The sequence below is a fragment of the Numida meleagris genome, chromosome 5 (assembly GCF_002078875.1).
Source record: "Numida meleagris isolate 19003 breed g44 Domestic line chromosome 5, NumMel1.0, whole genome shotgun sequence".
Taxonomy (NCBI): Eukaryota; Metazoa; Chordata; class Aves; order Galliformes; family Numididae; genus Numida; species Numida meleagris.
Window position 1 is genome coordinate 36,855,675 of NC_034413.1, and position 15,305 is coordinate 36,870,979.

The 15,305-nt window shown below is 42.4% G+C and overlaps 1 protein-coding gene across 1 annotated transcript in view; it reads left to right on the plus strand.

The window, feature by feature from the left end:
- Positions 1,481-15,305, plus strand: part of ABCA12 (ATP binding cassette subfamily A member 12) — an 86,986-nt gene continuing 73,161 nt past the window's right edge. Inside the window, exons 1-2 of the mRNA XM_021398764.1 lie at positions 1,481-1,549; positions 6,066-6,159. Coding sequence (XP_021254439.1) covers positions 1,481-1,549; positions 6,066-6,159 — 163 coding nt within the window. The remainder of the gene's footprint in view (positions 1,550-6,065; positions 6,160-15,305) is intronic.

The following is a 15,305-nucleotide window of genomic DNA, read 5'->3' on the forward strand; positions in this document are numbered from 1 at the left end:
CTGAGAAATAGAAGTTGTTCCATCCACCACTGAAGAGAGTCAGCAGCTTAAAGAAGTTTCTGTTTGTAAGGCTGGGAAAACTCAACTTTCTTCCCATCTTGGAAGCTGGGCATAGAACACACCTTTGGTCTCACAGAAAGTTTTTCTGTGTTACGGAGAAAGATAAATAACTAGATTCCTCAATAATTTGAGGAGGTTCACATTTGCTCGATTGATGAATCGTATCTGGTCAGAAATATCTGTCATTCTTCTTGGAAAAATATGTTTGTGCACTGAAGAAGTCAAACCTAAACTAAATTAAGAAGTGACCTCTAAATTTAACCACAAAACTGATGGATGCAGATATTTTCATCATTGTCAAAGCACTCCAAGACATTTTTGGTCAAAACTTTAGTATTTTCCCGTATTTTTTCACTGTTAGCAGATAGGGTGCTCGAGTGTACCTGGTCTTCTCAGTTCTTCTCAGCTTCCTGATCAGAAGCACTGCTGGACGACCAGAGCCCATCAGACAAGTCCATAGCAGATTTGTTACAGTCCATGGTTCTCTCTGCTGCCAGTGCTCCCTCTGTTCCTGCACTTTACTCTCTCCTTTCATCTCCAGCTGTTTTTAGTAAAATCTCACCACTAGCTACTGAACAAAATCAACAATTGAATAGTAATAGTGCTCAAGCCTCGCTACTGTGCTGAAGTCTTTGTGGGGTCCAATTCTGCAATCTGGATTCAGTGCGTTCAATCAGAATGCCAGGGCTGATTACTCTGGAAGGAAAGAGAAGATGTAGGAAGCCAGGCAACTACATTTTCATTTATATGTGTTTCTGTTGTTCCAGCTTCCATGTTGTTTGTTGTTGTTGTTGTTGTTGTTTTAAACTCCTTTATTTAATTTCCCTGGATGGGTAGGTTTGAGATGCTCACAAGTATTAAGAAATCCAGTTCAGCGATGCCAGGAAGGTGCAAGCTGTAGCTGAGGGTGCTTTCTTCTTCCCAGCACTTGCTTGTGAACCCAGGGAAGCTGGAGCGGCCTGGCAAGCAGCCCAACTCCTTACTGCTGCTGCTGACACCTCTCCAGCAGGAGCGGTGTGTGGGTAGGCGGGTAGTTTCATCACAGGGAGGAGGAGGTATGTATCACCTTTTGTTTAAGCAGAAGCATCTTTTTGGAATGCTATCCATTTTATCGGTTAGGGCTTGAAGAAAGAGCAGCCAGGAGAGACTGGATATTATAATTAACGCAAGTGGAGGCAGGCTGCTGCGTCTGCCTGCCTGCCTGGAGAAGAATAACCTGTTGAATTTGTTAGGAGTTATTGCTGTGAGGACAAAAGCCACAGCTACAGGGAGCACAGCAGTAACAAGTGGCTGAGGTAGCTGCTTCAGAGCTATGCAGGGGCCTGGATTTTGGACACTGGATACCCATTTGGGTTAGAGCCTCCTAAGACTGGGGAGGAGGAATACGCAGCCCACTCATTTTTGGTTGGGTCAGCCAAGGATGGCTGCGCTCTTCCAGCACTTGAGGATCCTGCTGTGGAAGAACTGGCTGAGTGTCAGGAGGCAGCCGGTGAGTGTGAAAGCAAAGCTGTAGAGGCGGAGGGGAGCTGGAAACCATAGGAAATGCTCAAAGGGATGAAACACCTTCCCTGCTAGGACAGGCTGATAGCGCTGGGGCTGTTCAGCATGGATAAATTCTGAGGGAGACCTGATAGCGTTCCTTCAGCATCTAAAGGGGGGATTGTAAGAAAGAAGGAAAAAAGACTTTTTAGCAGGGTCTGTTATGATAGGACAAGGGGAAATGGTTTCAAACTAAAGGAGGGGAGATTTAGGTTGGGTATAAGGAAGAAGATTTTTACAGTAAGGGTGGTGAGGCACTGGCACAGGTTGCCCAGAGAAGTGCTGGATGCCCCTTCCTTGGAGATTTTCAGGGTCAGGCTGGACAGGTCTCTGAGCACCTAATGGAGCTGTTGGTGTTCCTGTTCATTGTAGGGGAGTTGGACTAGGTGACCTTTGAGGGTCCCTTCCAACTCAAACAGTTCTATGATTCTATGAAACGAAGAACAAAAAGGGCTTGGCAGGGGAGGAAAGTCACAGTATTAAAGTAGAAATATTTTGGAAGCTGGCGATAGAAGCAGAGAGGGAAGGAAAGGAATAACATGAAAGAGAAGATGGGTAATTTTAAGCCAGAGAGGTTGGATCTTGCATTGAGGGCTCGGGAGTCCAGAATGTGTAGCAGGGGTGCCTCTGTTCCCTTGGGGCAACGGTCCACACGAACTAAACCATACACAGACTCATGGGCAGACCTGAATTAAGGATGCTTAAATGCTTTCCAGTGTGAGCAGACCCTGCCCCCTGCTTGGGGACAACAGAGGTGTCTTCTGTAGCCTTTTATAACAGATGGCCAAAGGAAAAGGACTCTGAGAGTTACAGATAGGGCAGATATCCACTGCAGTCCAGTGTGTGGCAAATCAAACACACCAGATGGTCTTTCTTTCCAAAAGAAATCACTGCCAATGGTGTCTGGAGAGCAATGTGAATTGCAGCCTCATGAAGGCAAGTGGTCCTTTGGGTGGCATGGCATGTCCAGGCAAAGCCTATTCTGGTAGTTTTGTCACAATCTGGTTTCAGTACCACTGCACTGGAATTCATGGACTGGTGTTGCAACCCATCTCCTTGCTAGTAATCCAAATGTGATGATTTTTAAACTTTCTAGTTGAATGGAAAGCATTGGCATGTGCAGAAAAGGCTGACAAGATAAGTGGCCATGGAGAGTGTGATTTAATGATGGAGTGAAAGACCTCATATCACTGCATGCTGCTGCAAGGTCCACTGTGTGCCTGCCCTGTTTTGCCTCTCGGGTCGGGAACCTGACTGGGAGAGTCTTTCATCTGAGTCCTTGTGATCCTCTCCAGGAGCTGCAGACATGCTGTGTGCCTCTGAGCTAAGTCTGGGCCCGCTGCAAAGGATACCGGAGACTTTTTCTTCAGAAAAAGTCTTCCTTTATTCAGAAGAAATACCAAGAAATTATCTCCAGTTTCTCAAGAGTAATTTTAACAACATTGTTAAAACCTGAACTCTTGGGTTTCTTTCAGCTCCTGTACCTGGAGTAGAGGCTAGCCTAAGCCTTGCCTATACCTCTGACCATACAGTCTCACTTGCTTCTCTTGGTTTCTTGTAGAGATGAAACATCAATTCTGTAGAATAGAAATGTCAATTAAAATATGTCCATTTTAGGGCAGGCATTCCATCCAACTCTCCTTCCTTTCCCTCTCTTGCCCTAAAGTAGGAGTCTTTCTCAGACTGGGGGGGGAGTGAGAACCCAGAATTCTGCTCTCAGATTCATCCTGTTTTCCCTATCCTTTTAGCTTCCTGCTTTTTTTCACCAGTGTAATCTGACTGCACCGATGGACCAGGCTTTCAGAAAGTTTTTTTTTTTCCCTGTGCTCATTTTGCAGGGGAAGCACTGTTGTGCTTCTCTGTTTCTGATAATGCATGAATGCGTTCCTGCTGCTGTAGTGATGTTCACTGCCCTCCCCAGGGCTGACTGGCATGTCACAGAGCACTCTGACACGAGTCAGCTCCTATCCCTCTGCATACTGAAGTGCTTTCCCATTGCTTTGTCTCTGTTTATCAGTCTCTCCAGGACTAGCAAATAACATTCGATCCTGCATTTTGCTTTATACTTTATTTCCTCCGTGCACTTTCTTCCGTAAGTGATTGCCTCTTGCTTGTACAGTGTGGGGAGAGCTACAGCCTGCTTTGTCATCAATTTGTTGAAATCAGCTGAAGCTCTTCATCCATACCCAGGGAGAGCCTCAACACAGGTTACTCCTACTGAGAAGGGAATGGCCATGAGTTGAGGTGGCAGGCTTCTGGGGAGCAAGGTTTGGCCTGCCTCCCAGAGTGAACTGGAGAAATAGTGCCTCTTGCACTTGTATTGCTTTCCATCCGTAGCTTCTGTGCAGTATGCTTACTTAAAAAGAGGCAGAAAAAAACATGCCTGCATCCAAACATACTGAGATCTGAGAATTTGTCTGCTTTTAGCAGTGAAATAGTCCAGCAACCAAAGGATTGTGCAAACTGTGGCACAATGCTTATTGTCCCACAAGCCAAACTGATGTTGATTATGGCTCCATTCAAGTCAACATGTTCTACCTGCATAGATTTGGCCAGGCTGGTTGTCTTGTTTTCATTAATTAGAAAAGCCTGGGACAGTGAGAACACTGTTGTGTGGCAGCTGATGTATCCAGCTGCCATTAAATCCAATTAAGTCTAAGGACTGAGATTCTAAGGGAAGAGCTGTCTGGGGAATGGTAGCACTGTTTTAGCTCCAAACGGGGAGGTACAGAGATTTTGTTCAGTAGAGACAATCCGTATTCATTTCTTCCCCCAAAAATATGAAGGACATCTTGCCATTCCTTTAGGCAGCCTCTGACTAATATCAATTTCAGTGCTATTACCCCATAATTTTACTTTAGCCTACATGGTACTAAACTAGGAGGATACCTTAATAATACCATGTGCATGTGAAGTAATCCAAGTTAAACACTATGTTTGTGGTCTGATTATAAGGCAAACGTGATATTAAAAAAAATACATAAAAAGATGTTAGTTTCAGTGATGAATCTTCTTGTATAGTTTATGTATAAAGAACATTTAAAAAGCTAGAATGCTGCTTTCTGAATGCTGAAATTTTAGGAAGACTTTCTCTGAAAGGATGTTTTAGGAGGTGGTCTGACATCTGTTGGTTTCCAATTTTTGGGCATGTATCGTGTTCCCAATTCCATGGCCAAGTGTCATGTCATCAGGAGGTGGTATGGAGGGACTTGCTGTAAAACAACCATTTTTAAGCTTGATCACTCTCCAGGATTTGTTTGTCTATTTGTTTGTCTTTATGCTCCAGTCAGTGTTACAGGAAATGAAAACACTGTTATGGGCTTGGAATTACCTTTGGAAAAATGCTTTGGGGTAATATGTGCTGATCTGAAAAAAATAACAACACAGCAATGAAAAATGGGATGATTTTGAAGAAAGACATCTTTGGAGTTTCAAAAATTGGCATGAAGATAGCACAGCAATTTTGCAGCACAGGGCACTTGGAGCTGTAGTGATGGATGGAAAACTCTAATCCACTAAACACAGTACCAAGCTAGCCAGCTAGTGCAGAAGCAGTTAGTTATTTGAAGAATTGCATTTTCCTAGCTTACGAAACTCCAAGGCTTGCAGTTTTAATACTGACTTTGGGCCTTGTGCTTAGATTGGTTTACTACACGAGATGATTAGCAGATTTTATTTTCTTCATTATCCATTCAAATGGGCAACCTTCATGTTAAAGGCAAGAGGTCTATAAATCTTCATATTTTTTCCAACATGCCACACCAGTTTTGCATCATTTCTCTTTTATCTCAGCTCATCTACATAAGCTGCTATGATTTTGAAATGGAATGGTACCAGGGAGCTAGGCTGCTGTGGTCGGAAGCTCACATGAGGAGTGACTGGTTGCCAGAGCTTGAATGGGATTTCTTCAACTGACTGGCTTCACAGCTCCATAAACCCCTTCCTTCACAATCTTGTAAACAAATACTATGAGAATTTTCTTTCTTTTGGCTCTATTGTTTGTGGAGGAAGGTGAAGCTTTTGGAAGAAAAAGTAGCCTTGTCATTTGTACGTCAAATGCTACTTTTGAGGGATAGTCAGTCAAATCCAAGTCATCTTTACCGAAAGCAAAACCAGCCTTTCCCATTTTGGCTCTTATGTTTTGTGATCACTGCATCCAAAAGTCTTGTATGTCCAAGGATGCTTTTACTATTACATAGCAATGCCTCAAATAAATACAAAATGTGTCAACAGCCAAACTGAAACATAGGAAAGCTTGTGTTATTTTCAGTCTTGTTATTTGCTCTTATGTAGGTTTATTTCCTGCATAGATAATACTTGAGTTTTAGAAATATGTGTTCCAAGACAAGCATTATTTACAACGTATGTTGTAACTCATCTAAGGTAGAACTTGTGCATTCTAGACAAGCCCTGGGACACATCAATACGACAAACATAACCAATATATTTTCATTGCTGTTTTATAGGTATGGTCGTTCATTTTAATTTCCTGGCCTGTGGTTGTTTTCATAATCTTGGCTATCATCCGTCTCAAATTCCCCCCAGAACCACAGCCAAACTGTAAGTAACTGGTTTGCTTTTATCTCTTTGGGGATTAGTTCTCATTTCAGTGACTGATGTGTTAATTTGATGCTTTTTGTTACTTTTACAAATTTGGTTCTCTGCAGCTTCTAGTGGAGATTTCCTGGGATGTAGCATGCTGTAAATAAAGTGTCTGTGTTCCTCTGAGGTTGTTTATATTTATGTTTCTTTCAAATTAGTTTCATAATTAGAAAACAACTTTACAGGACTGTCTCGTCAAGATGCACTCAGATACTGCTGTTGTAGCAGCAGTATAAACCTACATGATAAACTGAGGGACAAGAGAGCAGCTGAGAGGGATCTTACTCAGTAAAATGAGTAAGGGCATAGGATTCAACTAGGGTTAGGAAAGCAAAGTAAAAACAGAGTGGTCATCATGAAAGATTCACCTTGTGTTTGCTAAAAGAAAATACAGGTATTTAGGCAGGTACTGCTAGGGCTCTGCTGAAGTGGTAACTTGTTTGGTTCCTGGGACATGATGGTATATGTGAGCCCTTACTAGCAAGACAAAGAGCAGCTGGTTTGTGTGTGAATAGTTGGTAGTGCTTAAATGAGTGAAGAATTTACACAAGCTGGTTTTCACTTGCATGCTTTGCTTCCTTGGTCAGGATAACATGTGTCTGTATCTCAGAGTGTGGGTCTACTTGAATCTGCTCTAAAAAATTTACACTGAGTTTACAGGGTACCTGATACCACCAGAAGAAGCATGTTTGTTTATGAAATTACATGGTAAAAAATAGCAAGGAGTTTATTCAGTTGGAAGTCTTTTTCCTTTCCACAATGTTAATTCTGATTTTAATCTAATCCCAGGTTCTGCTCACTGTGGTTGTAACAACTGCAGACCCAAGGGACGGGAGGGGACTGGTTGGAAGACCTGGTCCCTCTTTTTAGCAATAGCCTACCTTTGTGTTGGGAAAAACCAATCACAGAGCTGCACCCCCTTCATTATCCCCTCATTAGAGGGGTTCTTAAACATTAATTGCAGAGACACTGAAAGTGCATGCAAGATTTGTGCTTCACATTTCACACCTAGTTTGCCAAATCACATCCATGTGCAGAGAGCCATTACTGACAGCCACATCTTCCCAGCACAGGGTAGGAGCAGGCCCTCAAAAATTGTCCTTACTAAAAGATTTGCTATACCTGATGGGTAGGAGAGGAACCACCATGGCTTACCAGCATCAGACTGATGTTGACTGGACAAGAACTGGAATGCTGGATTTTTATATTTGAGGCAAGGAGGCTGATACAGGCAGGGGAGACAGACTGACAGCAGCAGGGACAAGCAGTTGGCTTCCAGGCTTTGTAGCTATCAGATGTGTAAAATGTGCTTGTGAGAGATCTGTACTTGATGGTATGTGCACTGGAAATGTTCCAAGTCAGTTAATAATGTGCGATTCTCTGATTAGAAGTGATTCTGTGCTTCAGAGTGATGTATGAAAAAAGGCCACATGGTATCAAACACTAGATAAGCAATTAGGATAGCCCTTTTCTCAGAGTGCTTGTAGCCTACTCTGGCTAAAAGTTTGCGTACCTAATTTGTAGACAATGATGGAGAGCCAGAATAAGGGACTTTCTGGAAGTATCATAAAGTCTTAAACTGAGAAGAACATTCTTGGTGTGTTAGGGTGGACTTTTAACCCCAAGCCCATCTGCTGCCAGTGAAAGGCCTCTTTAGGCATGTTATGCATCTTATGTCCTGCCCAAATTCCCTTGAACCAGTTGGAGAAGGCAAGACAGGACATGTTGTACTTAGCGAGAACTGCAGTTTTGGCCAAGTGTGGAAATGGCATTCCTTATACGTGGCTGCAGTGGTTATACTTCCTGTCCCTGAGAAATCAGATAAGGCTGATGCTCAGAGTGCCAGCTGGATGGTAAAATGTTTATTCTTTTACTGCATGTGGCTATTAATTTGAAAGTGTATTTATGTTTGCTCTGGGGGATTGCATCTGTGAATTAATGGATTGGAAGGAATGTTCATAGCAGCAGCAAGTATCTTCATGAGTTGTTCTTTGCAGGAAAAGGGGAGACTGGACAGTATCTTTGGACTTTCTCTTTTCTTGCATAGGTTAATTTTATTTTGGGGCAAGTCTCAGCATCTGATTAGATGTCTTTCTATCTTAAGGTAGATGACAGGAACTCTCTATTGCAGTGAAGGTTTTGTGCTGGAAAAGTTGTTAATGGTTGTTGTATACTCCTGTGGTCCAGATTATTTAGAAGCCATCTAGGAATCCAAGGGGGATGAAGAAGAACATTAGCTTGGGAATTGAACAGCTATTTCCTGCTGTTTTTCTAGTTTAATAAGAATACCCACTTGAAGATTACCCTCTTTATTTTTGACAACTAGAAAAATGTATCAACTTTTTGCTTGAAAGCATGAGAAATCATTTGGGAGCTTTCTTTTCTGACAGGAAACAAAAAAATCGTGGATGGACATACGTAGGAAAATGATTACAGGAGGGTTATTTTAATTCATTTTCAGCAGAAATTAGATCCACTTTATACAGAGTTCCAGTGACAAGTTTAATGGTGCAATCATTAAATGGTGACAAGAAGCAGTTTCCAGTCAAGAGATTATTGCAGGCAGACAAAAGTCAGGAAGCATAGAACCAATGGGGCAGAGATAGAATAAGCTACTCGGATGCTGAGTTTTGATGCCTTAGAGGTAACCCCACAGAAAATCTAAGCTTATCTCATGTATTCAGGGTCACAGAAATATCATGAAATCTATTATTTGCTTAATTAAATTAGCTCAAATTTGAGACGGTAAGATCTTCTGAAGGATGTTTAATACACATTAAATGGTTTCTTTCCAGAAATTACCTAGCAAATATCTGTCACGAATGAACAAGTGGCAAGAGCTTCTTAAAAGAGCAAATCACTTGCTTTCTGTAATGTTTGTGTAGCACTTAATGCAATGGGATCTAGTGCTGGACTGAGCTCAAAAGAGAAATGACATGCCAGATAGCCCATAGGCAAACTAAGAACTGAGGTAAAGTAAGGAGCTGGAATCTATCGGATATTTGCTTCATAATTAAAGCACCTAGTATCTTAGAAAGAAAGAAACAAAAAAACCAAAAACAACAACGACAAAAAAACAACCCACTCTTCCTCCCAGGTATTTCCTGGTCGGAAGAAATTAATATCAGAAGAAATAAAGAGATTTGTTTCTCTGCATACCCAGCTCCTGTGATGATCTGAGAGTCTCACCAAACAAATTTTCCCACCCAGCTCTTTGTGCGCATTGAAGTTATCTTTTGACCTTTTATTATAGTCCATGTATTTGCTGAAAGATGCTGGGATGTGCTTTGTGCCGTGCGTGTGATAGGAAACTCTGGATTGGAAGCCTGCAGCATGGAAGCCAGTGAGTTGGGTTTGAGGTATCTTCCAGTCTTTTTTGTCTATCACGTGTTTTCTAGAGTGAGTAGGGACGAAAGTCCCTTTACATCACTACAGGTTTTTGCAAGGTATGGGAATTGTGTTGAGAGATGCAATCTGTCCCTCAGGGCACAACCCATTCAGTCTATAGGGAAGCCCAATTATACTCTTTGCTTTAACTAGCCCTGTCACACCCTACCCACCCGCTTTCTTCCTTTCCTGTTCTCCTTCTTTCCCCTCCTGTCAGTTTGACCTCATCCTTGTTCTCCATAGAAGCTCTCTTGGGTGTGGTTAGTTGCCCACTCATTCTGAAACCCTGCTTTTCAGTGCTGTGAAGAAGATAAAACCTTGCTCTCCTGTTAGTCTCCCCCTGGCTTTACAAGGGCCAAAGTGAGATGTGGCCTACAAAAACTGTGCCTCATTCACAAATATTTTTCCTTCTTCATGAAAAGAAGCTGCGCTCTTGGGTCTGGTCTGAAAAAAAAAAAAAAAAAAGCACCAAATTCCTTATGCCAGGGAATTCCTTTCCTCTTCTCAGTGAGGGATGTTTTACCCTTTCACCTCTGCCCAGAATTTTCACCCAAATTTCATCACCTCCATGGAGATGCCTGCATGATGTATTGCATTCACTCAGATATTTGTGATAGACTCAGTAACAGAGTGCTCCACCAGTCTGCCTTTTGGAGCCTTCACTGGGTAGCATGGAAAAATTAATAGGTTCCCATGATAATTATGGGTAGTCGGGATATGGTGACTACACAGGCCACTCCATTCATTTGGATAAGTCATGGGTATTTATGCAAGGTATGACCCACCCTAAGAGTTCAGCCTACTCTATACAGATGAGGACACATCAGACTCCTAGCTCTGCTCCACCATTTGCCTGTGGTGCAGCAGTCCCATTCCTCTGTCTTCTTTACATTGCCGTCTTAAATTCTTTTCTATCAGTTTCTATCTGCCCTTTTCTAGACAACTCAGCACCGGTTTCGTCTGTGTCTGACTTCAGCGTGATTAGAAAAATAGTCTCTTTAGGTCTCTCCTTAAGTGTCCTTTGCTTTAGCTTAACCTAAACAAAGTGCTGTGATGTTTGTAATCAAGAATCCTAGAATGGTTTTGGTTGGAAGGGACCTTAAAAGACCATCTGGTTCCAACAGCCCTGCCACTGACATTTACACCTTCCACTAGATTAGGTTGCTCACAGCCCCATTCTGCCTGACATCTACAGCATTTCTGGTTAACTTGTTCCAATGTCTCACCAACCTCATCTAACCAATCTAAAACTACCTGATTTCAGTTTAAAACCATTACCCCTTACCTGGTCACAACAGGCCCTGGGAAAAAGTCTTTCTCTATCTTTCTCATAAGCCCCCTTTATATATTGAAAGGTAGCAATGAGGACTCTCTGTAGCCTTCTCTTCTCTGGGCTGAACCATTTCTTTGTACAGACTTCTTCCTTGTGAGGTGCAACTGAAGGATGTTTAGATTTGGAGCCAGAAATTCCTGAGTTCCCAGGATTTTTTCTCCCCACTGAATTATAACAAGGCCTTGGGGCAGTCACTTAATTCTGATGGGCTTCCTGAAGCACCTGTATCTAGGTGCTGGGACATAGGAGCACTGAAGTATTTTTCCAAAGGTGCCAAGCAGTTTGGCTTGCACTGAAATTAGCAGTTGTTGAGGTCTATGTTTCTGGAAATTAGGTCACTTCTGTTTAAAGAATCTAAACACAAACTCCAGAGACAAGCGGAAAACATTCACCATTGAAAGACAGAAGCTTTTGCATGTCTCCATCAGCATTGCCCTGCAATGCAGACATCAACTCTATCATTTCCCTATCCATATTTCTTAGAAGGTCTCCATCTCTCTTCCTTTCTCCTTTGTGTTGGGTTTGGAAATTCATTCTCCTTCCTTTACACCTGCTGCTTCTCTCACTTGTTTTCAACTTTTACGCTCTCTCCTCTTTATCTCCCTGTTCAGTACGTGAACCCAATGCATTCATAGTCAAGTGCTGATTTTTAATTTATTAAATAAGGGGGTGGAAGCCAAAGGTCTGGGGGCGAGCAAAACTAGCTTGCCTAGTCTTAATAAGCATGGAAGCAGTTGCTGTCTGCTCTGGGCTGGTCTTATTATTTGCAGAGCCTGAAATGCTAGAGGGAAGAATTGGGCAATGAGATGCTTCCTCCACTGAAGCCACCAACGCAGGGAGGAGCCTTGCAGTGAGTTGTCTGCTGCTTCCATCTCACTGTCGTAGGCAGACAACTGAGGACGTCATGTTATTGGGACACTGGGGACAGCATGAATGCCAGCGCTGTGAGGATGAAAAATTCAAGTTCTTCACATTTCACATACATTGATACTGCATATACCTCACTTGGCCCCAGTGGGCTTCTGGAAAGGTGCATGGAGGCCTGATGGGTTGAGTAGAGTTATCTGGGGTCCTGCTACGCTTTCATTTAGAAAAATAGGAGCTGGGTAATGTGTGTACAATTTGCGAATCACAGTAAGCTCTATGGTACAGAGGTGGACTGATGTATGCATAATAGCAACTCACAGCATCTTTTGGTTACATCATGATTTGCGTGGAGGAAATTAAAATAACTCCATTTAGAGTTGTGGGAAAGATGGCCAAGGATGACAGTGCTGAACAGCAAGGCAGAGGAGGAATGTGCCTATTCCAGTGCCGGCAAGATTTGGGCTAGCACCAGATCATCATAGTGACATGTGTGGCAAATGTCCCCTTGCTGGTACGTGCATGCAGCATTACACTGCACTGTGTGTATTTGAGCTTTCCATGTGCTACACGCACTCGCAGCAGGAGCCTGTGCTCACATACAGTGATGGAGGCTCTTAAAGGAACAAAAGTGGCCCCACTATGACAGATGCTGAAGGTGCTTGGTGTCTTGCAACTTTGGGGTAAACTCAAGGGAATATTTTCTTCCAGTGCTGTCAGCTGAGCAGGGGAAATTGCACGGAGGTAAGTGGCAGTTCTGCTGGCTGGCCGAAAATAGGGTGAAAGAAATCACCTGTTAGCTCTGCAGTGATTTTAAAAACAAGCTTTGTCATATGAAAGGCAGTCTAGGTAGAGAGGGAGTGCAATACCAAACCATTAGCTCTGACCCAGAGCAACTCTTAAATACGCGTTTAACCTGAAGCCTGAGTAATCGCATTAAAATCGGTAGGGCTAATTGCTGCTATGCCATGGGCTTTAGACACACTGAACAAGATTTGAGCTGTACTGCTGGGAACTGTAGCGCTTACTGTCCTCACCCATTTTTTTTCTCAGTAACTGTGGGACATCTGTGGGCATTCGTCTTGCAGGTGTGAAAAAGGAAAGGCTCAGGACATGTTTGACTGGGGGCCTTTGCCTCCTTGTCCTGCTCCCACTAGAGCCCTCATTCCTAAGTCTTTAGGAACGCTCATATCCCTTTCTCCAGGTTCACAGTCAGACATAAGTATCAGAGCACATGAATCTTTCACACAGTGTCACATCAATACAAGTGCCATAGCAATTAAATATTCTCTTTCCTTAGATGAAAGGATAGGCCAGCCAGCTATTTGACTTATTCTCCATATGCATAAAAAAGCACAACCCTGCTTCAAAATTAATGTTAGCCTGTGGATTTGATTGTCAGGCTTCAGCTTCAGAGAGATATCAAAGCTGCTAGCATTATCATAAGGCTATCTACAGAAGATAGCTGGAAATGGCAATTGCATGTGTTTAAAGAGGAACAGTCAGTCATCATGTCACAGAAGAGGCATGTTCTTTGTCTTTTTATCTCTGGGTGTGTAGCAAAGTGAAGAAATAAAGTTTAAAGCAATGCTGTGCAACTACGGGAAAGCTGAGGGGAAGTGAGAATGCTATATAGACGCAATTTAGTCAAATCTTTTGCTTAGAAAGCTGGAAGGGGGATGCCATAGCAGTAAATATTTTCCTTGTATGTTTTGTGACTGCTTAGATAACTATAAATCACAGCTGATAGACAGAATTGCTGCTCTGGGTTATCCGTCTGTTGCTGCTCAGGGATGATTGAGAGAGAATGTAGGTATCACAGAGATCATATTGAGAGAGCTTGTGAAGCACAGAGCAAGCCTTTCACTAGAGAAGCCTTCACAAGTTGAAGGTTTCTTCAGCCAGACGGTAGAGAGCTTGAATCCAAATATTCCTTTTTAATAGCCACTGAAATATCTTCTTTGGAGGATTTGTCCAGTTTTTTTTTGTGTTTTTTTTTTTAAATGAATGTCTGCTTTTCAATGTATAGCACAATATATTGATGCTTGTTTAAAAAAAAAAAACTTTCCCTATTGTCTGCTACCTCATTGTGTTTCACTGCCTGTGTGTTGCAAGGAATGATCGTTTGCTCACCCTTTTCATCACTGATCAAGATGTTATTTATTTCTTCGTCACACCACTTTTTGGCCATCTTTTTCTTTGCTGAAGAGTGCCAGTTATTAAGTCTCTTTGTGTGTTGTGGCAGGGATTGAATGCATTTTCAATGAACTCAATAATCCTAATGAAGTCATTTGCTCATCATTGCTTTTAATTCTCCAAATGGTGAGTTGAGATTTGTATGGATTTTTTATGAACAGTGACTTAATGTGTAAGGTATATGCAGTATCAATGTATGTGAAATCTGTAGCCAAGAGAATGTTTTCCTGCCCAAGTAGTGGTAGGGAGATGATGCTAAATTGTGGGTGGATAGAAAACAGGAAAACCTCAGCATGACTTTTTAAATGAATAAGAAAAGAGCCAAAAAAAGGTAGTGTACCTCAGTTTATTTAGGAAGTAGCCATTCATAATGGGATTCCTTATCTTTGATGTGATTATCAAAATGGGATATAGATCTTGTCTGATTTTGCAGGATGGATGGCATAGCTGGGAAGCAAGCCCTGAAAGCAGAACTACCACGTGTTCAGGAAAGGGAGAAGGAGTGCATGGGTGATATTTTGAAAGCAAAAGACACGATCTGTGGAGCTCCACTACTTTTAATGTGATTTGCGTGTTCAAATATTCTGGCCACAGTGTAGTTAGCATCTATCAGAGTGGCAGAGCTGAGACTGAGGGACTGAGGGAAAGGAAGACACTTAACACACTGCACAATCTGGTTGCTGGTTCACACCAGACACCCCTGGCTGGGGGAAAGCAGACTCTACCCTGTCACTGGTGTGGGTAGAAATGCCTTCTCTGAGGCAGCCTTGATGAATTCCAATGGAAGGGGGTGACGCTGGGGGCTGCTTGTGTTGCTTTGTGCCTGCCCTCTGCTAAACGCCCCATTCCTTGCAGAGAATTGCTGTACGCAGCTAGTGCAGACCACAGTGTGAGAAGGCAACAAAATCATTGTGGCAAGGTAAAGCATGGTTCATATAGATTTGGACATTTCAGTCAATTTCAATTAATCTTCTAGATCGTAGAGAAACGGTAATTTTCATCTGTTTTATTTGACATTTATTATTACCTTGACATTTTTCATCGTTATTATATCAAGTGCCTTTACTTGGAAAAAAAATAAAAAATTTTGCTTGTGTTGAAGTATGTTGGAATCTCAGGGATTCCAGAAAGTAAAAGCAATAAACCTTCTCAATTTTATTCCAAAGGAAAGTAAATGTGGAAATGCCAGAATTTGCAATAACATTAAAGCCTTGTTTATTTCAGCTCTCGGAGATGTGGCCAGATTGGCTAGATGCTAATGAGCAGGGAGAACCAGCCAGCCCATTCAGTGCTGAGCCCTGGGCTTCTTCTGCCCTTTGGGATG